At 38.8% G+C, this 27,035-nt stretch overlaps 3 protein-coding genes and 1 long non-coding RNA gene across 12 annotated transcripts in view; 2 read left to right on the forward strand and 2 right to left on the reverse strand.

Moving 5' to 3' along the window:
* Positions 1 to 4,704: 4,704 nt before the first annotated feature.
* Positions 4,705 to 7,556, reverse strand: tnfsf14 (TNF superfamily member 14). The gene is made up of 4 exons (XM_032586548.1): positions 7,031 to 7,556; positions 5,711 to 5,744; positions 5,550 to 5,621; positions 4,705 to 5,435 (listed from the first exon to the last, which is right to left on the reverse strand). Exons 1-4 carry the CDS (start codon positions 7,250 to 7,252, stop codon positions 5,041 to 5,043), a joined length of 723 nt encoding a protein of 240 aa, XP_032442439.1. The 5' UTR covers positions 7,253 to 7,556; the 3' UTR covers positions 4,705 to 5,040.
* Positions 7,557 to 12,239: 4,683 nt separating this feature from the next.
* LOC116734983 (transmembrane emp24 domain-containing protein 1-like) lies at positions 12,240 to 15,978 on the forward strand. Its single transcript, XM_032586549.1, has 4 exons — positions 12,240 to 13,016; positions 13,838 to 13,935; positions 14,031 to 14,217; positions 14,298 to 15,978. The coding sequence occupies exons 1-4, from the start codon at positions 12,843 to 12,845 to the stop codon at positions 14,514 to 14,516; spliced, it is 678 nt and encodes a 225-aa protein (XP_032442440.1). The 5' UTR covers positions 12,240 to 12,842; the 3' UTR covers positions 14,517 to 15,978.
* A 91-nt stretch (positions 15,979 to 16,069) lies between these two features.
* dnm2a (dynamin 2a) overlaps positions 16,070 to 27,035 on the reverse strand; it is a 30,890-nt gene continuing 19,924 nt past the window's right edge. For 7 of the 9 annotated variants that reach the window (XM_032586539.1, XM_032586546.1, XM_032586543.1 and 4 more), the window contains 7 exons: positions 24,974 to 25,084; positions 21,989 to 22,098; positions 21,754 to 21,865; positions 21,369 to 21,533; positions 20,719 to 20,942; positions 20,367 to 20,618; positions 17,766 to 20,064 (listed from right to left, as the gene is read on the reverse strand). In XM_032586539.1, the coding sequence (XP_032442430.1) occupies positions 19,992 to 20,064; positions 20,367 to 20,618; positions 20,719 to 20,942; positions 21,369 to 21,533; positions 21,754 to 21,865; positions 21,989 to 22,098; positions 24,974 to 25,084 (1,047 nt within the window). In that variant the 3' untranslated portion in view covers positions 17,766 to 19,991. Of the gene's footprint in view, positions 16,588 to 17,765; positions 20,065 to 20,366; positions 20,619 to 20,714; positions 20,943 to 21,368; positions 21,534 to 21,753; positions 21,866 to 21,988; positions 22,099 to 24,973; positions 25,085 to 27,035 lie in introns of those variants that run through there. The other 2 variants (XM_032586541.1, XM_032586547.1) reach the window with 2 other exon arrangements.
* LOC116734984 (uncharacterized) lies at positions 22,105 to 26,098 on the forward strand. The gene is made up of 2 exons (XR_004342304.1): positions 22,105 to 24,403; positions 24,678 to 26,098. It is a non-coding gene; the product is annotated as an uncharacterized LOC116734984 (long non-coding RNA).

Below are 27,035 nucleotides of genomic sequence, written 5' to 3' on the forward strand. Positions count from 1 at the left end.
ATGGACATTGTAAATATTAAATTTCCACCGATACTCAACGAATGTATAACCTTATGTGTTACTGTGTTTTTCTGTGAAACACATATTTGTTTGTTTTTTCTGTCATGATTCACTGGAATACACTTAAAATATTTTCATTATGTCCATCCACCTGACAGTTTTCAAACTGGAAAATGTGCTTTCCTTTAATTGCTTTGAGGTGTTTTTGTGTTATACTTTTGTGTTTTATTTTTAAATTACACCACCTACACAACTGAGTTAATGTTTTATAGAATTATTTCTAAAATGTAGTTTCTCATACAAGCTAAGCATCCCAGTCATTGTTCATTTTACTCATTCTAGTACAAAGAAATCTGCTTTTTTTTATTGTTAATGCAGGTTTTGTCCTGGTGTTAATAAAAATATTGTTTTTAGTACTCGATTCTCAGTTTGTATTAATTTAGAAGTGATGGAAGAAGTTTCTTGGGCTTTTATAATATGGTGTTAAAATTGAGCCTTTCAAGATAGCTTTGAAAATTATCCTAGACTCCCTTTAATTGGATGTATAAGCTGCAGTGTTGCGCTAAATCAAGTGACAACAATGATTTAAATCCATTGACTGAGTCATTTTTGAGACCCCAAATTTAAAGTGAAAGTGAGAGGTTAAACATTAATCATCCTGCATAGTCACTAAAACAAAGTTTCGACCCTCCCTGTTGCTTTCGAAGAATGTGCCCTCCAGACAAAACATAGTACAGATCTGCTGTTTGAAAAGGTGTACATCATGACATCTATTGACCTAAATTAAAATGATTACCATCTGCTACAGAAAAGGTCACCGGAACATGAAGTTAGTCATCGCAGCCAGGAAAGATATTTTCCAAGTTGGTGAAAGTTTTTCTTTTCCAAACCTCAGCAACAGAGTCATACTTCTCAGGCTGCTCTTAACTGCTGCCTCCGAAGGTTTCGATTAAACTAAAATGATATCCAGGGAGCTACAATAAAATACAGATAGCAGAAATACTCAGCTACGCCCACCCACTCTGTCTCATTTATTAGAGTCATTTGCACAACTTGGTTTGTCCCTACTTACTTTCCACACCACGGAGGCAACAACTGCTGAAATATTTATCAGCTTTCTTCACATTATTTCCACCAAAATGTCACGGGGAAAGCTCAGGTCCAGCCATCATAAGTAGTTCTTAAAAACTTCCACAGCAATAGTAGAGCTTCCAAAACTCAACAGTTTTGTGGGACACAGAAAATATTACAATAATACTATTATTAATTATTATTACCATTCTAAATTTAATATGTATAGATATACACATGTATATATATACATTATACACATAATGCAATATAACTAATACAGATTATTTTCATTAGAAACATTTCTAAAGTGGGCCAGTAAAGGCTGTTTTTAATACCTGCTCAACATTATTTTCAAAAAGGCAGTTTTAATCTGACACACGACTCTAATCAGAGTGAACATGGCAGCATACATACCGGAGTCTGGAGGTTTTTGACAAACATTTTTTACTTTGTTGAGGATCGATTATGGTCCATCCTTCTTTGAAGAATTGTTTTAAATCATTCTCTTTGGAAGGCATGAAAGTTCTGTTGACTAAATCTTAATTAACAGAACTTGTCATCAAGTTAGAAGAGATTTGGACCAGACTGCTCCAAAACCTTCTGTTTTTTTGTTGAGCCATGTAGTAATGAACCTGCTAGTGTTCTCTGGATCAATGTCCTGCTCCATTATCCAAGTGAACATGAGCTTAAAGTCACAAACTGATGGCAAGACTTTAGGAACCTGAATTAATGGTCTCAATTACTATATATATATATATATTTTTTTTTAATTTAGGTCAATAGATGTCATGATGTACACCTTTTCAAACAGCAGATCTGTACTATGTTTTGTCTGGAGGGCACATTCTTCGAAAGCAACAGGGAGGGTCGGAACTTTGTTTTAGTGACTATGCAGGATGATTAATGTTTAACCTCTCACTTTCACTTTAAATTTGGGGTCTCAAAAATGACTCAGTCAATGGATTTAAATCATTGTTGTCACTTGATTTAGCGCAACACTGCGGCTAATACATCCAGTTAAAGGGAGTCTAGGACAATTTTCAAAGCTATCTTGAAAGGCTCAATTTATATATATATATATATATATATACAGTACAGACCAAAAGTTTGGACACACTTTCTAATTGAATTCAATGAGAAGGTGTGTCCAAACTTTTGGTCTGTACTGAATACAGACCAAAAGTTTGGACACACAGTTTGGACACAGTTGTGTCCAAACTTTTGGTCTGTACTGTATAGATATAGATATAGATATAGATATAGATATAGATATAGATATATACATACAATAAAAGTCGCTGCTCACAAGCAGTAACAGTTTCTGGTAGATTGCCCCAGCTGTGCCCATTTCCTAATGAAGCAAAGCAGATCATCATCTATATGCTACATGTGGCAGAACATATTCCCAAAAAATTCCCCCTTTTTTTTCAATTTAGAAAATATTCCCAAAGGTTCTAAGAAAACCTTAGAAATAATCTTGTAACCCTTTTCAGGCAGATAGATGTCAGAGATTTCACTTTCATCAGACTGGGGCATAATGCGTTGCTTTTCCCAACTTTTTAGTCTTGGTTTTGTTGTAGGACTGGTTCAAATTGAGTCATTTCTTGATTTCACAAGTGCGGCAGCAATCAGATGCGGTTTAGGCCATAAAACTGACTTTAAAAAAAAAAAATCATAATCATTGTTAAGATTTTGCAAGGTCAGCAATTGGGCTGAGATCTGGCTTAACATTTGGTTAAAATTACTTAGTAATCCTTTAAAAGCACTTAAGTTATCGGTTTAAAAATGTTTGATAACTTGAAACATCTAAGTGTAATGGAAAGGGAAAGAAAATGGAATACATGTATTAAGGGAAAATACTTTTTCACAGAAGCCAACTTAGAAGAAAATTACTCCCAGCTTAAACACTGTATACAATGTATCAAAGATTCCAGTGAATACAAACCATGCAGTGACAAAAATGGAATTTATTTATCATAAAAAAGTAGACAAAGCAAACACTATCTCACAGAGTTTTGCATTACTGCAGATTTTTTTTCATTTCTGCCCCGGTTTCATTGTGCATGTTCTCTTTCAGGAACACGTGTCTCACATGGAACATCCCTGGAGCGAACTGCAGATCAACAGTGCCTTCAACAGAGTTTCATGTAAATCACTGTTTAACGCAAAATGGAAAAGCAGTGTAAAGGATCCTTGTGTTTCTATGAACCACTTTCAAATATTTGAGAAATCCACCCCATTTTAGTTCCCCCAAGCTGTGGTATGTAAACATCACTACAAACTGAATGGAAGATGTTGATAACAACTCATAACAACTTTATAAATATCCACTTAAAAAAGTAAAAAAAAATTTTTATAAATCCCAACTATAGTGGGTCTGTTGAATTGATTATGTTTGGATCAAAGTGGAAGAGTTCAGCTCAGAGCAAACACCTGCTGTATGTTTCCCCTTCAAGAGCCCGACACAAGGGGACAGCATTTAGCCGTGGACCATGAGAGGTGCGCAGCGGCCAACACTTTCACTTGTGCTTTCACTGAGAAAAACATTTAACGACGCCGCATGTTTGATCTTGCTTCAATGTAGTGTGTAAAAATAAGCATTTCATCAGAGTACCTGTGTCTAACTTCACAATTTGGCTTCATTGGTGGAACAAAAAGATGGTTTCATTGATTCAGAATATAACTGCAGACAGAGAAATCTCGTCCCACACAAATTCTCTGTAAAAGTCAGATCTGGTTTAGAGTTTAATGATGATATGGCATGAATCCAAACCGCACAGAACATCACCCCCTCCTTTGAGACAATAGAGCTGCACACCTCACAGGACAGTCAGCGCTGGAACATGATGACTCATTCTTGAACATTCAAGACGACAGTGCAGAAGCATCAGTAAGGGCCAACACACATGCAAACACGCACGCACACCCCCTACACACACATGCACACTCTGCGACAGTGCGTCTTTATCAGCCACCGTGCTCCAGGTCTGGGGTTGGAAAGTGAGTCAGGCATTCTGCTACTGACAACCCCCCCCTCTGCTCTGCACCCCTCCCCAGCGGCCCCCACCACCACTTCCTCCTCAGTTTACAAATACACAAGTCAGTGGGTGCTTTCATAAGGCTTCTGCGAACCGTCACAAATGAAGGGAAAGAGTAAGAGTGACTGTGAGAGAAATGAAGAGCGAAAATATGCACTTCAAAGAGTGACGGGACTTTTTTTTTTGTACAAACCAAGTAAGAGAATTTGTCATCAAGTCATGAATTGAAATTGCTCATTTGGAAGTTTACAGTCAACAAGAAGACATCCAGTTTTTGAGCAAAGAACATAAACGGGACTCAGTGTTCCTCCCCAAAAACTTGGATCGAAGCTAATTTGTTTTTCAAATTTTACTTCTGCACTTTTCGTGCTTCAACCAGAAGATGTTCAGCTGCTGATGGCATTTCAGGTTAACGTGTTGGAGTGGTAATAATTAAAAAAAAAATACAAAAAAAACCAACACTTTGTGGTTGGAGAGAGTGGGTGACACATTTTCTTTTACTGAGACCATTCTGCCTTTAGCTCAGCCTCGCCTGATATGACAGGAAATGAATTCAACTGGCTCACAAGACCGCAACTGCAGAAAGACAAACTTTTACTTGTTCAATATAGACTTTATTGCATATTTTTTTGTATAAACACAGCACTGTTAATATAGTTACATACGAAAGGAATAAATAAATAACATTCATAATTTTTTGAAGCAGTAAAATAAAAAGTGCACCATCCTTTTTTATGTTAGTAAATAATATTTAGCAACACAACAAACAGTTAAATCTTAAATCAGCACTCAAAGTTTTGATTTGAAGTAGAAAAACGTCTTCAGCACTTTTGCTTTTACAATGCTTTTCGATCAAGTATAAAAGGCAATTAAAAATGTCCCTGAAAAGAGTTATAAGCTCTTTTTTAATCTCCTGTCGGTCTGATATCTATATCATATATGCACCAAACACATTCTCATAAGATCTGTGTCTGATAATCTGTTTTGTGCTGCTAACATTTACATAGATAGCATCATTTTGGGACAGGTAAAACACCCCGGCTAGGAAACTGTTGGAAAAACTGTTGTCTTCTTTGTCTTTCTTTAACAGATACTCTCTGGCCTCCAGGAGGTAGATGCCTTTTCCAGCATACATTTTAGTTCGCATCATCACAGAATGGCAAAAAGCACCACCTTGTGAGAAGTAGACCTTGGAATAGATGTAATAGTATCCCTCTTTCTGGATGATGAGATGTTTGTCTTCGTATTTCATTTCATACAGGAGAGGCTCTGCGATAACGCTCCATGCCATGACGTGTGTGCCGTGACGGGCGTCTTGGCCGTCTAATGAACAAAACAAGAGCAATGGTGTCAGTGCTGTTTCGATGTGCTGTTTTTATCTTGGTTTTGAAAAATTTAGCATTTCATTAGAAGAAGTTGCAAAATTGCTGGTTTCACCTGTGAGATGTGCAACCGGTTTGGATGGAAGAAGACGACCATCAGGGTCTGTAGTATCCGGCGGAGGGTTTCCTGTGTGACGGTAAGACACATTGTTTCCCGGTCAGAAGAATAGACCTCAAAACCTTTTATTATGCCAAATGAAAAATGCTGAGACATACCGCTGATTTGCTTTGAGGTGAAACCTGAGGGGCCCTGCAACGGTAAACGAAAAAGGACATTCAGGTGGATTAGCTGTGATCTGAGGGCATGCATGCTTTCTTGGCAAGCATTCAAACACAGTTGCATGACCACTGGTGCACATGAGGTTGCATTGGAATGTGGAAGGTCTAAGGCATTACAATGAATCATTACCTTTTTTTTTAGCATATGCTAGCATTTGTTTTGTGTTAAGCAATCACTGTAAGGGTTTCGGGTAAGGCTTGTATACAATACTTCTAAGGTAGATCATTATCATGACACAGGAAATAGACCATTTCCTTGCTGTCTCTAATTTTTGCAGCATGCATGATATGCAGACCCACAGAAAGTGAATCAATACTTTTCCTAAATCTAAAACCCGTGACTGCTGCCCTCAGACAGCAGCGGGATTTCATAGAAAGCCAAACACGGAGTCTTCACTGTCCGCAATCTCGGGGCAAAGAGCGACTGTGTGTCCAACTCCAAAAGACGTCAGAGGAGTTCTGTATAAACCGCCAGATTTCTCCATCTGTGGTCCACTCTGTTCCTCTGTTCCTCTTTACCATAAAATAAATGCAAGCTCAGCACTTATTGGAGTGGGATGAGGGGGGAACTTTCATGCACATGATCTGAGTAAATGTGAGTGTGGTTTCTGTCACAAGAGACCTTCATTTTTACTCACCCCTCAGTCTCAAGAGCCCCACATATGAAGGGAGACGTTAAGAAAAGGAACATCTCGTTGTGGAAAGCAGAAGACTGAAGTTTCCACGTTGGAAATCCAGTTAGGTGGAAAAGCAGATAAAGTTTCTCTCAAATATCAATTGGCTCTTATTATCATGTGCATAAAAAAACTTTTAATTATAACCTTATTTTTTGATTATGCTTTTAATTTTAACCCATATTTATACTAAGTTTGTCATCTAGATTTATCAGTCCACCTCACTGAGTCCTTTTCTTCACAGAATCAATTTATTCAGTGTATTTCCAGTATTTATAGTAAGCATAATTTAACCAGTTTAAATATAGAATCGTGATGTACGCATGATTCATGGAAAACTGAATATCTCCATTTAAAAAAAAAAGTAAAATAGCTGAGACAATGAAAAAAGTGGAAGAAAACACTCGAAACATGAAAATAATACTGAAAGCGAGAATTGGTAGTAAAGATGGTTAAATTCTTATCATGAAAGTGATATTCTATGGGAGGGGGGTAAAGGTAATGGAACAGAAAATGTACAGTGAAACACACACACACGCGCGCAAGCTCAAATCACAGACACAGTTCTTTACGTGATACTCACATATTCAGATTGGTAGAGGCGATAGATGAAGAAAGCTTCAAAGAACACGCCGAGCAGTGCCAGGGTCACCAGGACGAACAGCAGAGTCTGCGCGACCCCGCTTTGCTTCTTCTGTTTGCCCAGTCGAGGTGGCACAGCTGGTCGGGTGGCATGGGTGTCCACTACAAACACAGAGGGGTCGTGAGCCATACGCCCCACGCCACTTTTGAAATTGAAAAACATCTCAGATAGAAACGATCCTCCAGCGGTCAAAGCTGCTGTTTCCTAGGGGCTGAAGAGACCAAACTACAGTGGAGAGGCAGCGAGGTGCAATAAGATTGCAAAATGGGTGGGCTCACATCTGGTTGGTCCAAGTGGAGATGTCTCATGAGTAGTCAGAAACAGACAGCAACTGGAATCTAAAGATGTATCCCCACAGCACCTGTGAAGGCTGCAAAAGATCCACTTTTACTGTACGTATCAAAATGAAACTTTACATAAAGGTCGCTTCTCAGTTTAAAATATAAAGGCTGAAGTTAGACGACCATATAAGTGAAGTGGAGATCAGACAATGTGCATTTTAACCCTGTTTCACGCCCTCCCACTTCACTGCAACAGCTAAGTCTTTCACACTTCCTCTCATCTGTACAGTTTCTTTGCGGCTAGTCTACACGTTTAAGCAGCAGCATTTGTACACAGAGTCAAGTTTAGGATCTTCTCATTCTCATCATTGTTCAGAGGAAATAAAGTCTGGTCACATAATTTTAGTATAACCACTAAAACATTTCTGTCTGTTTTGAAAGCCACAATATTCTATTCAAGGGAAACGGTCCTGTTTATACTTTCTAAAGTCTTTATCTTTGAAAATGTTGATTGTGTTTCTTTGGCAGGTTTTTTTTTCACTGTTCATAGGGAATGACTAAGTCCAGTTTTACAATTTGTCCAAGCAAAAAACAAGATTAAAATGTTTTGTTTTAAAGGTAAAACAATCAGTGATTAAGTCTATGTGAAAGGTTTGATCTAAGATAGTTAAAAATTGTCAAACTAAACTTACAACTGACCCTTTACTCCTGAACTTTTTTCTTATTTTGTAGATGTTGTGACCTTCCAGTCCAGTTGAATAGCCTTTATTGATCATATTGAACAACTCGCTGCACAATGGTCTTTTTTTCTGACCTCAACTGGTTCCTGAATGCTGCAGCATAGAACGTGTCTATTTAACATCTGCTTTAGCTTTCTGTCTTCTGTGTGGGTTTCCTTGTGCTCCTCATCAAGTTTATGTGAAGTAGGGTTAAAAGTTTATTGCCACTTTTCAGTTTTATTATATTATTTCTGCAAAAATAGACTCTCATTATGGTTAGAAATTTTCCCCTTGACTCCTTCTGTTATGTGCTTTGGGCACATAATTATATTTTGTTGATTTTTTTTCTTCTAGATTGTTTTGTATTGACTTTAGTTGAATGACTTTTGTTTAACATACTTTGGAGTTTTGATCATTCCTTTTTGTAATTAACTTGGTCTCCTTAATTTGTGGTGCTGTTGGGCCGCCTATAGGCTGGGTTGCGACATGTTTGGAGTCGGCCCTACCGCCCTTCCGCTCGCTCGCTCCAGGAGGATGCGTCCTGACGCGGTGCGCGCTCGTCCCCAGTAGCTGTCGGCCGCCGCTAACGTCTCCAGCCTGCCATGCGGTATTTTTGTTTGCCTTTGTTTGTTTTCCTGGTGATTTTGGCCTGGTGGGACCGGTTGACCTGTTTTAGATTCTTTCTTTGCAGTAGATTCTTTTTGTTGCTTCAGTCCGGTGCTAGTAGGGGCTTCGACGGCCCTGTTTAGGGTTGGCCCCCTGCTGTACCGTTTTGTTCTTTTTGATCGGCTCACCAGGTCCAACTTTCTGTTAATACTTTTGGGATTTTTGGTTTTCCCTTTCTTTTTGGGGGACACGGGGAACTGAGCATATTTAATCATTTTTTTTCCAGCACAGAAAATTAAAGCAGCTGAACCAAAAGAAAAGTTCGAGAGTTTTAAAATAAATGCCTACGTGTCCTCAAATATGTTGTGCCCTTGTTGGACGTAACATATTTATGGGGGCTAGTTTAAACAAAGTTTACCTTTTAGCAACTTGTGTCCTGAGGTTGTTTTTGGGTTTGTGGCAGTTATGCTGGTTTTTCTGTGCATTTTTGGAACAGTTTGCGTGCGTTGCGGTGGTTTAATTAGAACATTTGGGCGTGGTGTTCTTGTAGCTTTATTTGTGCATGAGCTTTTGGTAAAAAGTGTAGAATCAGATACACCTGCTGCGCTCAGTGGCGTTGAAAGTAAGTCAGACCATGTGTTGGATTTAAAAAACTAATGTAACGTGTTTTTATTGTAAAAAGAGAGGACACATTGTGGCCAACTGTCCGGTTTTAAAGAAAAAGAACGCTAAGTCGGTCGCTCTAATTAAAACTGTAAATCACGCTACCCAGTCACTTTTAACAAAAAAGTCTTGTGAGGATGCTGATTTTAAGCCTTTCGTTATGGATGGGTTTGTTTCTCTTACTGGTGAGAAAATCCATGTAAAAATATTGCGGGATACTGCTGCTTCTCCATCCGTTATTTTGGAGGGGATTTTGCCGTTAAACGGAGACACTGCAATTGGTTCTGATGTGCCAATTCGTGGTTTTGGAATGCAAGACGTTGGTGTTCCTCTGCACAAAGTCTTGATCCAGTCTGAGCTGTGGTCTGGTGACGCTGTGGTTGAGGTGCGCCCTAGTTTCCCAATGCCGTCTCAGTGATCATGGGCAACGACTTGGCTGGGGGTCGAGTGTTAGTTACTCCAGACGTTACACTCGTCCCGGTGTTGAGCATCTGTCCAGATGAGCTCGTTCGTACTTTCCCTGATGTGTTCACGTCGTGCGCAGTTACGCACGCAGCACTTAAGCGTCAACAGGAGGACAATAAAGATGACTTGGACTTGAGTGAAAGTTTTCTGTGCAACGCTGAATCCGAACGTGTCCCATTAAAGAAAAGTGTGGAGGAGGACATGTTGGATGCGAATGCTCTGTCATTGTCCAGACAGCAGTTGATGGAGCTCCAAAAAACTGACAAAAGCTTGTCAGCTTTAGCACCTTTGTTTAACGATGCATTAACTGATAAGCCTGACTCCATTTCTACTGGCTATTTCTTAAATGATGGGCTATTGATGCGTAAATGGTAAAAATAGACTTCTTTTCAGTGTGGCCAAAATACTCCATTAAAGTATTAGATCAGTTATCTTTATGAGCTTGAAGTCTTTAGAGAAGTCAGATCTAGGGGTGGGCTTATGGAAATATTTGTACATTCCACCAAGAGGACATTTATGAGGTCAAACACTGATGTTGGACTAGAAGGAGAAATCCATCCCAAAGGTTTTGTAGCACCATGCAGACCTGTGACGTTCATGTTTTCAAGAGTTTATCTATTTTACAACACGGACACGTCCACATTTTCTTTTGAGCTGACCTTTGGTCGTTGACCACTTCCTCATAAAATAATGTGGGGACGTGTTAAAATGATTTGTGCAGATTTCCTCTTTTTGGAGATTTCAGAGTAAAGAGGACAAAATACATACCATATGTTTCTTTTTTTTTTGAGGGGGGGGAAGGACATCGTTTTCGGTGAAAATGAAGATACAAATATCATTTATAATTTCTTTGTTTGCCGAAGGAAATCCCCCCCAAAATACACAGACATTTGTGGCTGTAGCGTGGTAAAATGTGTCCTATGTAGAAGCTTTTTCAAAGCTCTGTAAAGGGTATAAATCAGCAGATCACCAGTTTTGACTCCATTGTGGCGATGCACCCTCCATATTTAAGAGGGAACACATCAAAACTAACCTAGACACAGTCAAGTCTGCACGCCACATGTGGCTTTAGGGAAAGGTCTGCAGGTGTAATCTGATATTCACTTCCTCCAAAACAAACTGATTCATGACAGCCTGTGAAAACTGTTGAAACTAAATACTTACATTGAATAAAAAGACTCGTATACATTTTTCTTCCCAAATTATTTCTATTTGCTAAATGTCACAAATCTTTTGGGATTTTTTTTAAATAACATTTTTTTAAATTCAGAAATGTACATACGTTTTCTTAGTAAAACCTTTTTTGTTTCCTTCCACGAGCTTCTCAGTGGAATAGATTTCCAAGAAACTACTGGAATAGACAATATGGAGTATTTCTATTTTTATTGTGGTATCTCAGCTGAGATACCAGGAGGAAAACTGTGGATGTTTGCGAGTCTGATTCACAATTTCCACAAGGCTGAAGGAGACACATTCATCTGTTATATACAGTATATACTGGTTCTCAGAGTTTAACCTGTTTTGGTGAGAAATCAGATAAACAAAACCAAAAGCTAAAAGCTTAAGGAGATTTTTGGCTGAGGCTAGTAAAAACTGTTGTTATCCGAAGTGAAACAAGTCTGAGACTGAAGGTCACCCAGAGAGAAAGAAGTCATTACTTCAAAAGCAACATAAAAAGCCAGATTTCAGTTTCCAAATGCACTCAGTGGCAAAGACTTTGTTGTCCTGTGGTTTGATGAAGCTTATTAGACCTAAACATGACTCAGTTATACCAGATGTGCTGAAAAACTATTTACCAAAATTACTAACTACCCAAAACACAAGTTTCAGGTACGTAGGTTAGCACTAATGAAATGTATGGCATGTTTTGAATTTTATGAAAGCTACTTTTTTTCCCCTCAATTACCAAACAGAAATTATTTTAAAAATCCAGAATTAAAATCAGACATCAAGAAAATAGATGTCCGTTTATACAGTATCAGTAAATACTTGGTTTCACTTTCACTTATCCTCATCAAAACTCGTGAAGAGTTTTGAACATTTATTTAATTTCTGAGTTTATGTTCATTTGTGTGTGTTGTGTGTGCTGAAAGAAATATGTGGGCCAGTAAGATTCGGATGTTCAGAACTAACAGCGCCTCCTAGAGTCAGAGAACATGATTTGTCGGGAACTGCTCTTTAGTTAAAAATGAAGATAAAAGTTTTTTTACAATCATGGAAAATTGTGGGGCAGTTGTTAGGTTGTTTTTAAAAATCCTATAGAGATTTTTTTTTTCCCCACAGCACTTAAATTACAACTTTTAAGAAGAATCAATTAAGGTGAATAAAACTCATGAAGTTCTATTTTTTAATTTTTATTTGGTGCACAAACCCAGAGCTATGCATTACCCCCATATGACCCCTTATAAAACTTTCTGAAGTGGCCTCTGTTTACTAAAATGCAAATGAGAACCCTTTTTGAAAAATTAAATTACATGTTTTTTATATACCGTAAATATTATTCCGACAGCTGTCAGTGATTGATTCATTAATAAATGTGTCATCACAGCTAAAAATAAAGCCTGGGTTTAACCCTGTTAACTCATAGCAACCTCTCAGCGTCTAACTGTTTGCCTCTGACCTCGTTTGGTCAGGTCATGGCATAATGATCCGCTCCTGAAACTTGGGTATTATTGCACACAGTTTTTCATCTCTGCTGCAAAATGAAACTGAAATAAATAATAACCGAGAGAAAAACTAAATCATCATGCTGTTTTCATGACTTTTATTACACTGCAGGTGCACACGTCGTTTGAGTGTGAAGTCCAGACCGCAGAGCGCTTCTGATCCACAGATAGTGGCTCCACTGACTCAGCTTTGACTCAGGACGCAAGCTCTGTCTGACAGACTATTGTTCAACCACCGGAGTATGACAGGAAGTAATTATACACATTCAGTGCGTTTGGCTTATTGTGCACAGGAGAAATTACCCAGGTTCTGGTGGAAGTGGAGTCACTTTATTTACTGGACCCTTCAAAGATGACTTCGTCTGCACAGCTCTATCTGATGGGATGTCTGATTCTGACTGTGGGGCTGGCTTTGGATATGGGGCCAAACCAAAACATGGAGTTTACATTTATGCTACCCACAGGCGGCACAGAGTGTTTTTACCAAACTACCACGACAGGTGACACCATGGAGATAGAATACCAGGTAAAAATAATATGAAGAGGAACTTCAGTGCACCTTTTGCTGCTATTTAAGTGTTTTGTTTGGGGTATCTTTTAGTTGGTTGTTTTAAAAGTTTGCAAGCAACCGAGTCCAAACTGTTGCTTCAACCGAGCAGCAGTTTGGACTTTGGCCTTGTTATCAGAGAGATAAGAAAACCGCTGAAAGTTTTAAAGGCACATGCACAATAATGGGGCAGGACAGAAAACATATGTTTCCTTGTTAAGGTACCTAGCCTGCTACTAAACAGGAATTAGCAAAACATTAGGACCTCTGGCAATGTGGCTAATTAATCTAGTCTAACGTCTAGCTAAGAATCCATAATGTACAACCAAACTCAGAGAAGAAGCCCAACAGATCTATTTCTATTCACAAAATCAGAACAGCCTAAATCATGTATATCTATGCACGCTATTTTCTGAAGAAGAGAGAAAGACACAGTTTGACTGTTTAACCCTGAATTGTTTTTCTTGATGGTCTAAAACACAGATAAAAAAATGACACCACTGTTAGCATGTTGATGCTGCACCCTGTGGAGGCTGCAGACTCTCTGCGGTAGAAGCAGGGTTGGTTGAGCATCCTCATGAACCTCCAAAGTAATGCGTCATCATGGGAAACTAACGTCACCATCACTTTTTGTCAGACTGAAACCTGATACTTTATAACCTGAGAAAGCTTCGGCTGCTCTGTGTTATTTGGTTTGAATTTCAGGTAGCAGTTCCAAAGATACCAAGAGGCGAACTTGAGCAGCTGCATGGGTTAAAATGTGAGGATGACTCTGGATATGTGACCCTTTTTTTTTTAAGGTAATCGCAGGATCCGGTCTGGATGTTGGGTTTGCCTTGATCTCACCCAGCGGTCAGCGGGTGGTCTCTGAGTTCAGGACATCTGACGGCATCCATATGTGGGTGTTCCTAATGCTTTCCTGCTGATCTGAAGCTAAAACCGTGGTTACCAATAACGTCTCGTTGTTGTTACACATTGTGTTTTCTCTGTCAGGGTGGATCGTACAGAATTTGGAGATTACCGGTTATGCTTTGACAACAGCTTCAGTAAGATGTCTGAGAAGATGGTGTTTTTCAAAGTCGTAATTAACAGTCAAGACAACACATCTGGAGGCCAAGAGGAGTGGATTGACTTCACTGTGACTGAAAGCGTGGCGGACTACAGAATAGAAGAAATCAGGGTGAGAAGGGAAAACTTCTTGTATCTTGTAAATTGCTGCCTCCCACTGATGCCGCCTGTCTTTTAATCTTTCTGTTTCAGAGAACAATGGACTCGGTGTACCGGCACCTGGAGAAGACCCGTCAGGTCCAGGCTGTGCTGCGGGCCTTTGAGGCCAGGGACCGCTACTTGTTAGAGGACAACCTGTGGCGAGTGTCCTTCTGGTCCTGCCTGAACCTGATGGTGATGCTTGGTGTGGCTGTCACTCAGACTTACACCCTGAGACGTCTCTTTGATAATACCAAGCGGGTCTGCACTTGACAGAACCAGCACATTACTTTTATCCCTCACAGGATAATACGACAGAGAGAACTTTTTTTACTTTTTATTTTGTAAGTTTTGTATTGATATTCCAGTGCATCATGTTAATCTACAGATCCATGATTTAGAGATGTTGGTAATTTGAGAAATTTAGTTACCAAAGTGAAACTCATATTTTAGGAAGGTTTGTGATGCATTTTGAGCATGTAATATCAGTTAATTTGATTACTGTGGTTCACAGGTAAAAACCAATGACACAGGCTTAATAAAATACAGAAATATCAAGTCTGACCACTTCATAGAGCTCAGACTGAATGCTTAGTTGAGGTTCTTTTTCGTGAGTCACTAACATGTTGCATGGAAGCAATCAGCCTGTATGCTCCAAGGATTTTGTGGGGGTTTTGTCAGGCCAGCTTGCAATGGAGCTAAAATGGTGCCAGTTTTTTTATTAACGTTTAATTTTTCAAGGTTTGATTTTACAGCGTTTTATTTCTTAATGCCAAATCTTCTAGCTATCTTCATTTTAGCTGGCCCGTTTTAGCTTGCTGACCAATAAAACATTGTGATAACATAATAGTTAAAGGAGGCCTGATACTTTCAACAGGTGCCAAGTCCTGCAAGAAAATAAATAAGTATCTCCCTGGAGGTAGAAGCTGGGGAAAGAATGAACTGTTGTGAAAAGAACTGACAGATTGCTGTGCGGACTTTGGACATGAGAAAACTCAGTGGACCAACAGCAGTAGATGACATGACTTCCTAAATCATCAACTTTGGAAACGTCACAGTGGACTCGGACAGCTTTGATTCTCAAATTTTTCTCCACTCTGGGACCTTAATTTCCAGATTAAATGTGAAATTAAATGTGTATCATAACAGCCCAGTTGTTTTTCACCTTATGCCTCTGATATCATCACTGGTTTAGAAGTGGCTAATAATAAAAACTGAAAACGCTGAAACTCGTGTCCTAAATCAGGGTGTTGATACTTGACGTTTAGAGCTTATGACTTTCCAGGTCTACAAATTCATGAATGCTTCTTTTAACCACACTTCTTCCTTCCACTCATTTTGTTCATTAATAGGGTTGGATACAGCGACAACCACTTGTGGAGTCATCAACCTCTCAAATGAGTGTGCAGGGTTACACAATCACATATACAGTATATTTACTTTAAGTCATAATAATCACACCAAAGAGAAAGTAAAACTTATAATTTCATGAATTTGAAGTGCTGAGATTAACTGTTTGATGATCAAATATACTTACAGACAATAGCATTCAATCATAAAAGCCATAATGTATTGATATTTGCAAATATTGTCAAGTGAATCTAGAAAGTCATAATTTGCTCCAATGTTATTTTATTAAATACAATTAACAGTCTTATTGATATTTCAAACCTTCAGAGAAATCATTTCCAAATACTACCCTCATTGGATCATAGCTTGGTAAAAAAAAAAAAAAGAATAAAAAAAAATCTGTTTAACAAACATCAAAACCAAACACTGGGATTCTACAGAGGAAGTTAAATGTTCACAAAGATGGATGCCTTGTATATATACACATCACTGTATTTTGTTTTATGTTGTTTTTATATTAATTAACCAGGGTCCTTACGTTCTGACAATTATTTTCAAATGTAACAACCAGTTTCTTGGACAAGATTGCTTCGGATTTAGAAAAAACAAAAGGTATAAAAAAAAAAAAAGGCCTTTTGTCCACCTCTTGGTTTTACCATTGTCTGATAATAAAGGTTCAATAAACAGATCTTCCTGCAGATCTCAAATTTTCTGTAAAAGATATGACATGTTCAATATTTATATAATATTCAGGGCTACTCCCAACATGAACTAAATGGTTAAATACCTTTGTTAGTTTATTGCCCCTGAAGAAGCTTCAGCAGCTCAAAATGTCAAAACAAGGCGTCTTGTGATGCGGCTTTATGTCCTTTAGAAAAGGTAAAGAACATAAAGCATGCAGCTCCTCTGCGTCTCCATTGCCAAACTTCTTCAAGTTCAATGCCTGCTGGTTTGGGGTCACCACTGTTTTCCACGCGGAGCCGGTGGGGGGCGCCTGTTCAGGAACAATCAGCCTACGTTAGTGTGTTGACTTTGTGTAATGCAGTAAAGAAATAGCTTTGCAGATTTTCTGCAAAGAAGCAAACATCAACCTGATATTTACACAATAACTCAAAGAGAACGGTGGACAGTTTTACATTTTAGGGGGGTTCAGTTGGAAAATTCAGGGAACATGAATAAAATATTGATACTTGCCCTAAAATTGACCATGGATCACATTGAAGTAAGCTTTTTTCTTTCTTATATTCTACTAAGCTTTCAACCGCATGACAAAAAACAGACGAAAAGCTGAAAATACATTGTTATATTGCAACAAACTTACTAGGAGGTGGCAAGATCCACCAGTCAGGACATGACTGCTGCATTATGGGTAACTAATCAGTGACTAAAGGGGTGTGTTAAAAAAGGCAAAGTGGAGTTTAAACATTGAGATCATTCTTTCTGGGAAAAAAACACAGATGGTTCTTATTTAAGGACAAAGGCAACATGTGCATGCAGATCATAGCATTCCTCCATTGAAATCTGAGCGAAGTCATAATTACAAGTTTGATTGGAGGAGAAAACATTGAGAAATGTCCAGAAACCAAACTGTCTTATTGAAAACAGCCTGAAATGTTTTAAAATGAAAAGATATAGAGACAAGTTAAAAAAAAGGAAAACTGTTTGCCATTTTGGCTGTTCGTTGGTTTATTCAAAGCCTTAGTTTTGCCATTAAAACATACCTATGTGAAGCTAGGATATTTGCAAGAATATCCAGAATGTTTTCCAAATGCTACTGTGGGATTAAATGGGATCAATAATTTTTCAGTTTCTATAAAAAATGTTTGAGTTTGAAGAAAAGCAGATTGTTTGCTGCCTAATCTTCCTTTATTCTCTTTCCTACAGTGATGCAGTTTTGCAGTGCAACTGCATGTATGGAAACAAACATAAATATACAATTGTATGTGACCTAAAGGAACATATTTAATATGACTTCTATTGTGTTTATGCAAATATTTTTGCATGACAGAACAAGTATGGAGGTAAAGATCACTAACCTACTTGTAAAAACAAAAGAAGAAATTGAAATACAAAGTGTATCTTTTCGGTTTAGGAACCGGAGCAGAAAACTAATAAAGGTTCTCTATCCATGACAGAAACAGCAGACCACACAGGACACAAGAAGACACCAACCACCAAAACCAGTCCCTTTATTGAACACACCTCTTTATTTACTTTTCTTTCTAAACCAGGTCATGATGTTTATTAAAAATCCATTAATTGCTACAGAGGCACTTCATAAGGGTTTGCAAAACAAAAAGAAAGATGTTTGAGGGATGGTTTCCAACCCCTTCCTGCAGATTCAGAAAGGGGAGGGAATAAGGATGGATGATACACACAGACAGTATTCCTACATGTTCATGTAGATTTTACAGTCTTCACATGGACAAACTTTAGTGACAGGCATGTGGGAATTTAGTTTTTTTCTTTTTTTTTAATCTATCATGGTAATTATTCTTAGGATCCAATGCTGATTTTGTTTTAGGTTTTCAGGCTCTGTCACTGAAAGCAAGATCAGGAGAAAAGAAAACAGGCACAAAGTACACATCATGTCTTAAGACAGCAATTTGGGATTTATATAAATCATTTTCTTCAATCTTTTAATGGTTGTGTAATTTGTTTTTCTCCGTGTTCTAGGCAGCTCCTCTGATGGAACCTGCACTTTTTCACCAACCCCCCACCCCACCCACCAAATCACCACCACAAAAAAAGAGAAGAAAATCTAAGTGGCCCATTATCACTCCCAACTTAAACCATTCCCCCCCCCCCCCCCCCCCCCCCCCCCCAACACCTGAAGATCAAGAATGAAAAAAAGATAAAAATTTTATATATATATAGATATAGATATATACCTATATCTATATCTATATATATATATAAAGAACAAACCCTTAAAAAGCAATCAGACATTTCTCAGCATATAATTACAGCTGTGTTTGTAAAGACCCAGTAACACTCCCAACAAAACCCGTCGCTGCAGCAGAATTAAAATAAATGGAGCAAAAGTTAAGGAATTGGGTAAGATAGAAGCTGAATCAAGCTACTAGAAGTGCGTCCAAAAACCATGAAAAAGAACAAATGCCCAGGTTATAAATAATAGGAGCTGAAAAATTATTTTTAGAATCCTGAGGTTAAAAAAAAAATTCAATGAATTGACAGTCCTTTTTTTTGCTGTAAAGACTGATGTGGCTGTTTTACATTTCCTGGGATGATTATGCCTAATGTTTATGTATATAAACCCTGTGAGAAAATGAGACATCTCTTCTGTAAAGGCCAGCTATTTACAATATACCTGACGCCAGGAAGCAGAACCGATAACTGTAATAATAATAATAATAATAATAATAATAATACATTTTCTTAAGGAGAAACTAGACATCTTCCTGCTCTGTGACCCAGATATCATCTCAACACTCAGCAGCTCAGAATCTAATCCTCTTTCACAGAAATCTGCTCTTTTTGAATCAGCTAATCTAGGAATTAGACTCAACCTCACCAAAATCTCAATGGGATTAAGAGAAAAGAAGGATTATTAATCAAACTTTAACGTTTCTGAAAGAGCAGACAGGCTTCAGTCTGTCTCCCTCTCCTGGAGGTGTGGGGGTGCATAGTGTCCAGACTACAGCATCCGTGCTACGAGTGGTTTCTTGCAAAGCCCCAGTGGCTAGAAGTGCTTGGACTAAAGCAAAAATAATCTTTTCTATATGAAGAAACGGAGGCGGAACGATTATGAATAACTTGCATCTCGTCTTGGTGTGTTTTATGAGTCGACTCTGAACTTAATTTTAAAGCTACATTTATAATGCTCATCAGGAAAGACAGTCACTCAAATGAAGACAACACAAGAACAAATTATTTATATCTGACACCATCATGTTAAGTAACTGTTTTCAGTATGAAATGAATTGGGATGTGAAAAACCAGTAAAACATCAACAATAATGTATTCTATACCCAGAGTATCTGGGGCTAAAAATGGAGGGAGTGGAGGAAAAGAGGAGGGGAGACACCGTGTACCAGATAATATGAGACTATATGTAGCATGTGGTTGAGAACCAGTTGAATTAAAAAAAACAGAACATTTAAAAGAAAATTTGAAATGAATTTGAAATGTTTGCTAAAGGCTTTGATGGGTTTTAGTTTGCAAGACATGGCAGGCAAATGGAAAATTTAAGTGATAAAATGTTTTTTTTGCTTCTTGTGCGTGTAAATAGAAAGTATTAGCAGCTTATTAACATTGCTTGTAATCTACACGTCACTTAGTCATCCCCTCCCGTTGACCCCCTCCATTCCAGGCCAACAGTGTGCAGAAACACATCCAGGAACAAAAAAGCATGCTAGGGTGGGCTTGGCCACAGGTCTAGTCTAGCAGGGAAGGCTCTGCAGGACGAATAATGGTGGGCCGGTGAGATGGGGCACCAGGGGGTCTTCGGCTGCAACGGGGAGAGAAGATACAGACAAGGTGTGAGACGCGCTCACAAAGAGACAGCGATGAAACCAAACAACCCAAAGAGAGAAGAAACAAGAGGTAGAGAGGAAGAGGAAACCAACAATAAAAAGACAAGAATGAGTTCAAAGAAATGCGATAAAGGTGGAGGAAAAGGGTGAGGTGGGGGGAAACCATACTAAATGTTTCCAACTTTAGAAAGACACGATCATTAGATGTTGGTGATAAAATGTTGTAAATGAAGTGCAACAAGATTACTGATTATTGCGGCTTTGATCAAAGTCTTACCTGGGAACACCGGGTGGGACACGGGCCGGCCGGGATGGGATCAGTGGTGGAGCGCTGAACGGATCCTGGCTGCTGTTGAAGGCACCGGCGGGTGGAACAGGGCGGGAGGGGATCGGAGGGGCACCAAACGCTGGGGAGGGATTAAAGGCTGGGGTGGCGTTCATGGAGGGCCCTGGAGTCGGGCCCCGAACAGCGGGAGGACGGTTGGGGGCCTGGGACGATGAAGGAGGTGGTCTTCGCTGAGGGGTTGGGCTGCAACAGATACATATCTTTAAATGTAGCCAACGCTAGAATAGTAAATCATTTGATGCTAAAATAAAAACTGTTCGATAAAGCAACATTTCTGAACTACCTGGAATCCTGGAGCCAATTGTCGCTTACGGGTGGTGGAACTGGCGTGGAGATGGTGTTGGCAGTGATGTCGCCGATGATGTGCAGAGCTTCCTTGAGGGCGTGATACATGCGCAGCATTTCGTCCCTGTGCTGGGCCTGGTCAGCCGACTCCTCCATCAGGCTGTTCTGGTCCCCTGATGAGTAAAGATAAGCCAGCAGCTCCGAGTGGATGAAATCCTTCGCCTGGAAGGATCGTCACAATGACAAGGACTTATTTTCACAGGATCAACAGAAGCCAAAAGTAAAAATATTTATTGAATTTTCTGGAGTAAGAAACTAGAACTTGAAACTGAATATGTTTAAAGAAGCAGTAATAGTGAGAAAAGCTCTTATATTGTAGATGTGTAATAATAGGGACGCCTTGCTCCCACAGCTACTATGACGTGACCATTAGGAATGGACGAAGGGTTTCATTTTACCGCTTTCCTTCAGAAAAACCAAACTTCTATGGCAATTTCTCAGAGTCGCAGTACATATTGTTTTCTTTTTAGTTTGTGTGAATATTTTTCAATTAAATGGATTACGATAAGAGTTTGTCTTTTGCCAACTGTCTGAACCACATATGAGACAAAACGCTCTTCGCCTGCAGGCTCTGCTGGCTCCGCTCACATTGTTGATCATGAGGTGCATGATGGTTTTGGGCACAAGGTCTCTGATGGATTTGTTGATGATGCCGATGTACGAGTCCACCAGGTTGCGGATGGTTTCCACCTGCCGCTCCAACTGAGGATCCATGGAGAACGTGTCTGTGGGTACCGTCTCTTCGTTCTCCACCTTAGCCAAAAAAAACCCCCAAAGAAAACCATTATAAAATGAAAGGAGGGCTGGAATACTATATTTCACAGAATTATAAAGGCATCATTTGAGTAGAAATGACCACAAACAGTCTTAAAAACAAATTATTAGTCTTTTACTACCTTGTTTACATAACATAAAATAAAAGTACCAAGTTGGAGTCCAAGAGTTACCAATGTTGGTAAATTGTTAGTCATACCTGGTCTTTTTCAGGATAAACCCCAGCCCTGAGGAAGGACGCCTTCCAGCTGTCAACATCTTCCTGAGAATCACAGGCCAGCTCTATTTGTCGATGATCCTTGTAGACGTTTCTGTTCAGACAAAGAAAAACAAAGTTTTTCTGCAGGCTATATCTAACATTACGCCACGCAAGAGAACAGAAATCAATAGGATAATATTGATGTGCATCCGCTGGGGTAAACTAATGTGCCGACCTCTGTTCAATGTTGAAGATTGCAAAGATGTGCTTTGTGGACATAAAGCCTTTCTCCACGTCTCTGAGCTTCAGGTTGTCCAGAGGCAACATGTACTTCTTTTCTTTTTCCTTAAATAAGATGAAGAACAAATGTAACTAAATACGATGCAAACTATAAAAACAACTTTACAGACACAGGTGCCGACATTTTGAGTTCATACATGCAAATATCTATGACTACATCTGTTTAATCCTAATCTACTGTATTAAGTAATGTGATAAAATTTTATTTGTTACAAATATGTTAAAAACAGCCTTGGTAACTGGTGAGACATTTTGTTAATGTTTATATATATTTCTTACTTCAGTTAGCAGGAAAACTGCATAGACAGCATCTTCTTAAACAGGTTCAATTTTGATTTCCATAAGGGTATTATGCAGTTTAAATTGGGTTCTGAAGAAAGGACAAAGCATTCTTTTTTAAATTATTTCACTACTAAGATGTTTGGTATATAAAATTTTACTTTTTATGGGTTATAAAACAAGAAGAATCTTTTCTGCCATTCCTAATCCACAGGGTTTGATATGTCGACTCAACCTTAGCAGCTTCAAATCGTCTGGGAAGAAGGTTTTCCAAAAGCTTTAGGAGTGTGTTCACGTGGATTTGTTTTAACCATTCTTCCAGAAGCACATCTGAGAGGTCAGACACTGATGTTGGACAAGAAGGTCTGGCTCACAGTCAACGCTTTAATTTAACCTAAAGGTATTAAAGTGTGCTGAAGTTAGGTATCTATGAATGCCAGTCCATTTCTTCCACAAAGTCACTCATCAAGGTTTTTCTGGACATTTGATAATAATTAGGTCTTCACAGAATCCAGTTCATGCCTATCCTACTTTGAATTAAATTAGATCATGGTGAAAAAATAATGGTTAGCAGATCAAATACGAGATGTATTTTGAATAAAAAAATTCTCAGGTAAACATATTGACTTGGAATAAAGAGTAAATCAAAACCAGATGCATCTGGCGTCTAAAATCATGTTTTTTCTAACCACGCAATCTGTAGGAAGAAAGCCATTGCTGTAAAAGGTATTTATGCACAAGTTTCCATCATGTAATTATAAACACATGAATGCATTATTTATTCATCACACATCTCTGTTTCCCTGCATCCTCCCCTGGTCTCCTTAATGATCCCATAACTGTAGGAAGATGTGCATGCCGGTTATAGAACTGCTGAGCAGATGCACATATTTCCACAGCCACCTCATTATTGGTAACATAGTACATCTAAATGTGGAAATTACCATTCGTCATGTTTTTGTGCAAACTAATCTTCATGGAAGATTAGATTTAGAAGTCCCTGAAGGATTTCTAAAAAATGTGTCCAAGTAAATATGACCTTCAAATTTAAACGTGGGAGAAAAGCATAGCAAAATGTATATATATTTTTTTATTTTTAATAAATTTCTTTATTTAACCATGTTTATTTAATATGGCTCAACTATACATAAAAAACAATCTCAAATATTAAGAATATGTACTTCGCTTTCTTTTGGTGATGGCATTTATTCCGTTCGGCTTCTTATGATTATATATAAAAATAAACATTTAAATAACCTGGATGTGTACAATGCATTTAAACCTTAACATATTCAATGTAATAGTACCATTAAAAAAAGATAAACCAGCTTTATTACAGAGTCACCAATGCGCAAACATGAAAGAATGCATTTCCTGAGTGTGGACCACCCCCAGGCCCACGAGATGGAGAAATGCATGATGAAGATGAGGAGGAGGAAGAAAAGGAGGAGTTTCTAGGGGGATGGGGTGGGGGTGCCAGCTTTCACTGCTGAGCAGAGACATCTGGAAGCATTTACATCTGCGCTAACACAGAGTGGCGCAGGCCCAAAAGTTACATCACTCAAAGATCTACACAATCCCCCTCCCTCACCACACATCCACACACATCGGAGTAAATCCTTAGTTTCATGTGCAGAAGGAACGAAATGCACATGTGGTGGAAAGAGCCGGACAAAGGCATAAAGTGAACACAGAGTGTGATCATAAAGACACTTGTAGAGTTAAGTCCGACTTCCCAAACACCCAGCAGGAGTTGTGAGGACAAGCGCCTACACACTTGTACACACAATCACCCCCTCCCCTCCGGCCCCAGTAACCCAGTACGATTTCCTGCAAATTCCAAAGTCAGATCCCGGCTGGAACATTTCAGCTTGGCTGCCACGTCAGTTTGCCTACACCATCCTAGCCCGCTTGTTATCCAAGCTTTTCCGCAAGAAAGTCAGTGAAAGGAAGAGAAAACGAAGACAAAGAGACAACTGTTTCACTTTTTAATTTGAATCAGTTCTTTAATATTGTTTTAGATTGCGTTTTTGATGGAAGAAGACAACGAAGGCTTGAGAGAGAGCGAGTGGTGAGTAAGCAATAACAATGACAGCTTTGAATTTAAGGCAAAATAGTTTTAAAAACTTTCTCTAATATTTCTTTCGATACTTTACCGATTAATGTTCAAAACTGCTGCTTGCTTAAGATTTTAAAAAGCAGTTTTCACTGATTCATATTGAAGCAGTGTCTCAATGTGTATGCTCTACACTTTATTCTGCACAATAAACAGTTGTGATTTATGTCACTTTATTCTATGTATGACTAGTAGATAATATTTAAGCTATTTGTCCTCTGTCCTACAGTCCTTGTGTAGCGACCGACAGACGCAATGACCTCTGGGTCCTTCCTCTCAGTCCTTTTCACCCCCCACCCAGCCTGCCCAGTGTTCAGACTACCTGTTCCTATGGCTACAGTTGAACAGTAGTCTGCACATTGGTTAGGCCAGGCTGGGATGCACACAGCTCCTCACCTCTGATGACAACAAACCTCCATAAGGATATATACAGTCTGTAACATCGTCACCATTTGCTGAAATTTAACCGATATGTACCCGTTTCTGTCACATTAAAGAAGTCGATGAAGCAGCAGTTCTTCTCACCTCCTCATCTTTGTACCAGGATAGAGATTCGGCCGTCAGCACGAACCAGTATTCCTTGGAGCCTCCTTTCATGATGCTGATGTTGAGGGTTAGCCAGCCTTTCCTGATTACCTGCACAATGAAGGGATCGTGTGGAGGAGACAAGGATTGCAGGGAGATGGGGAAACAATAGAAACAGTTAAGCTTTTCTGAAAGTAAGATTTAAAAATGATGAATTATTGATTCAAACACTGACTTACCTGTGTGGTTAAACACTAGTTTTGTTTACGTTTAAATTAAATGTTATTTAAATGTGATTTTAGTGATAGTTAAGACTTCCTACGATAGAAGTGCAAAAAGGATGGAATAATCAGAGGATAGTAAAATGTGCATCTTAGAATGGGCAGTTAGATGTAAAAAAAAATATCCAGACTGAAACTACTGAACAGAAATGAAAGCCTTGTTCTGTTTTACTCAACAGAAAATGAATCAAACCAAGAAAGTGAGACGCTTTCTAGGGCGTGCCCGCCCCAATTTAGGGGCAAATACGAAAGGTCGACGGCGGCGTCAGAAGTTAATCAGAGAGGATCAGAGGTGCTCGATTACACAGAGAAAATGTTAAACAGCTTTCCTTCAGAAGCATACAGAACGAATGTGTTAGTTGAGTCGACAAATGCTGCGTTTTCAGACAAACAAATCTAAACAGCGGCTGGTTACATGTTAAGCGAAGGAGGACAAGACAGAAACAGCTAACTGTAACAGGTTATTTTAGAAAAAAGTTATTTAGTTTTAAAAGCTCTTCTAAAAATCACATCTTTCTACATCGACTCCCATGCACTCCTACTACAATATCAGGAAGTACGTTGTGAAATAAAAGCTGGGGGGCGTTGGGTAATGTGTTGGGTTCTTGTCAAATCCTTCTTCAGACTTCGGTTGTACAATTTCTCTCCATTCAGAAGAGAACTTCAGTGGGAGATGGCGGAGGCAGAGAGGGAGCTTATTTACTTGGCGTAATAGTGCCAATATCAATATGGGAGAGGAGGTAACAGAGTTCCTGGAGAGTAATGACTCAAGCTTTACAGAAATGAAAAAAAAAACCCAAACAAAAAGTAAAACTTTAAATCCAGTCAGTTGGGAATACTGTTTCCTGTGTTTTACAGTCAGCCTGTGTACGATATAAAGGGGAGTCATAGATGCTCTGGTTTCCTTTTACAAATGTTTATATTGAATGTTCTGCTTAAATGTTGTTGCTGATTTGTTGGTTAGTTAAAGCTGACAGACATCTGAGATCAACAACAAAAATGCTTCATAAGACATGTGCGGGGGACATAAAAGCTCCAAGTTCTATATTGAAAGCTTGAGATATGGAAAAAAATGGGACCAAAATAAATCATTTTAGTTTTTTTGCCACTTTTATTGTGATGTAAAACTGAAAGAAAAATACATCTTTTGTGAAGTAGTAAAATATTGTGCTTGCATAAGTGTGTACACCCTCATAACTTGATATATAGCGGTGTCCTAATCAACCTGCCATCATTTCAACAGCCTCTGCTTAACCAGACATACAAATTGAGCTGTAGTTTTTTGCCCCCTTTCTTTCCCTAAAATTTCATTAGCAAGCCAACAATAAAACCCAGGGTCTGCAAAGATCTCATTGTTATGAGGAATCAGTTGGGGCAGCAGGGCACAAACAGCTTTCAAAGCACTCAATACATCTTAGAACAGTAGAGACAGTCATCAGGTGGCAAGACGGAAATCTTTTCTAACCAAGAAAAGGAATCCAAACCTAGCAGCTAAATTCTGTGAAAACACATCTTGGGTTTTCCAAAATCAAGTAGGAAAATGTGTTACTGGTCAGATAAAACCCATGTTTCATCAAAAAGCAAGAGTATTTGGAGCAAAAACTGCACATCACCAAAAATGTATCATACACATAGTGGTGCATGGTGGCAGTAGCATAATGCTCTGAGCCAGCCTTTTCATTAGGGATGTAAAGGTATCTAATAAAGTATTTAAGGGTACACACACTTATGACACCACAGTATTATTATTCCCCCTAAAAGATATATATTTTTTCTCCAAT

Source organism: Xiphophorus hellerii, chromosome 16 (genome assembly GCF_003331165.1).
Source record: "Xiphophorus hellerii strain 12219 chromosome 16, Xiphophorus_hellerii-4.1, whole genome shotgun sequence".
NCBI classification, from domain to species: Eukaryota; Metazoa; Chordata; class Actinopteri; order Cyprinodontiformes; family Poeciliidae; genus Xiphophorus; species Xiphophorus hellerii.

Excerpts from the sequence above, each read along its gene's own strand:
- tnfsf14 (XM_032586548.1), bottom strand. The coding sequence starts at position 7,252 with ATGTTTTTCAATTTCAAAAGTGGCGTGGGGCGTATGGCTCACGACCCC. Across the intron at positions 5,745-7,030 it reads GCCTCTACCAATCTGAATAT|GGCCCCTCAGGTTTCACCTC; the intron begins GTGAGTATCACG and ends TTACCGTTGCAG. Across the intron at positions 5,622-5,710 it reads CACCTCAAAGCAAATCAGCG|GAAACCCTCCGCCGGATACT; the intron begins GTATGTCTCAGC and ends ACCGTCACACAG.
- LOC116734983 (XM_032586549.1), top strand. The coding sequence starts at position 12,843 with ATGACTTCGTCTGCACAGCTCTATCTGATGGGATGTCTGATTCTGACT. Across the intron at positions 13,017-13,837 it reads CCATGGAGATAGAATACCAG|GTAATCGCAGGATCCGGTCT; the intron begins GTAAAAATAATA and ends TTTTTTTTTAAG. Across the intron at positions 13,936-14,030 it reads ACATCTGACGGCATCCATAT|GGTGGATCGTACAGAATTTG; the intron begins GTGGGTGTTCCT and ends TTTCTCTGTCAG.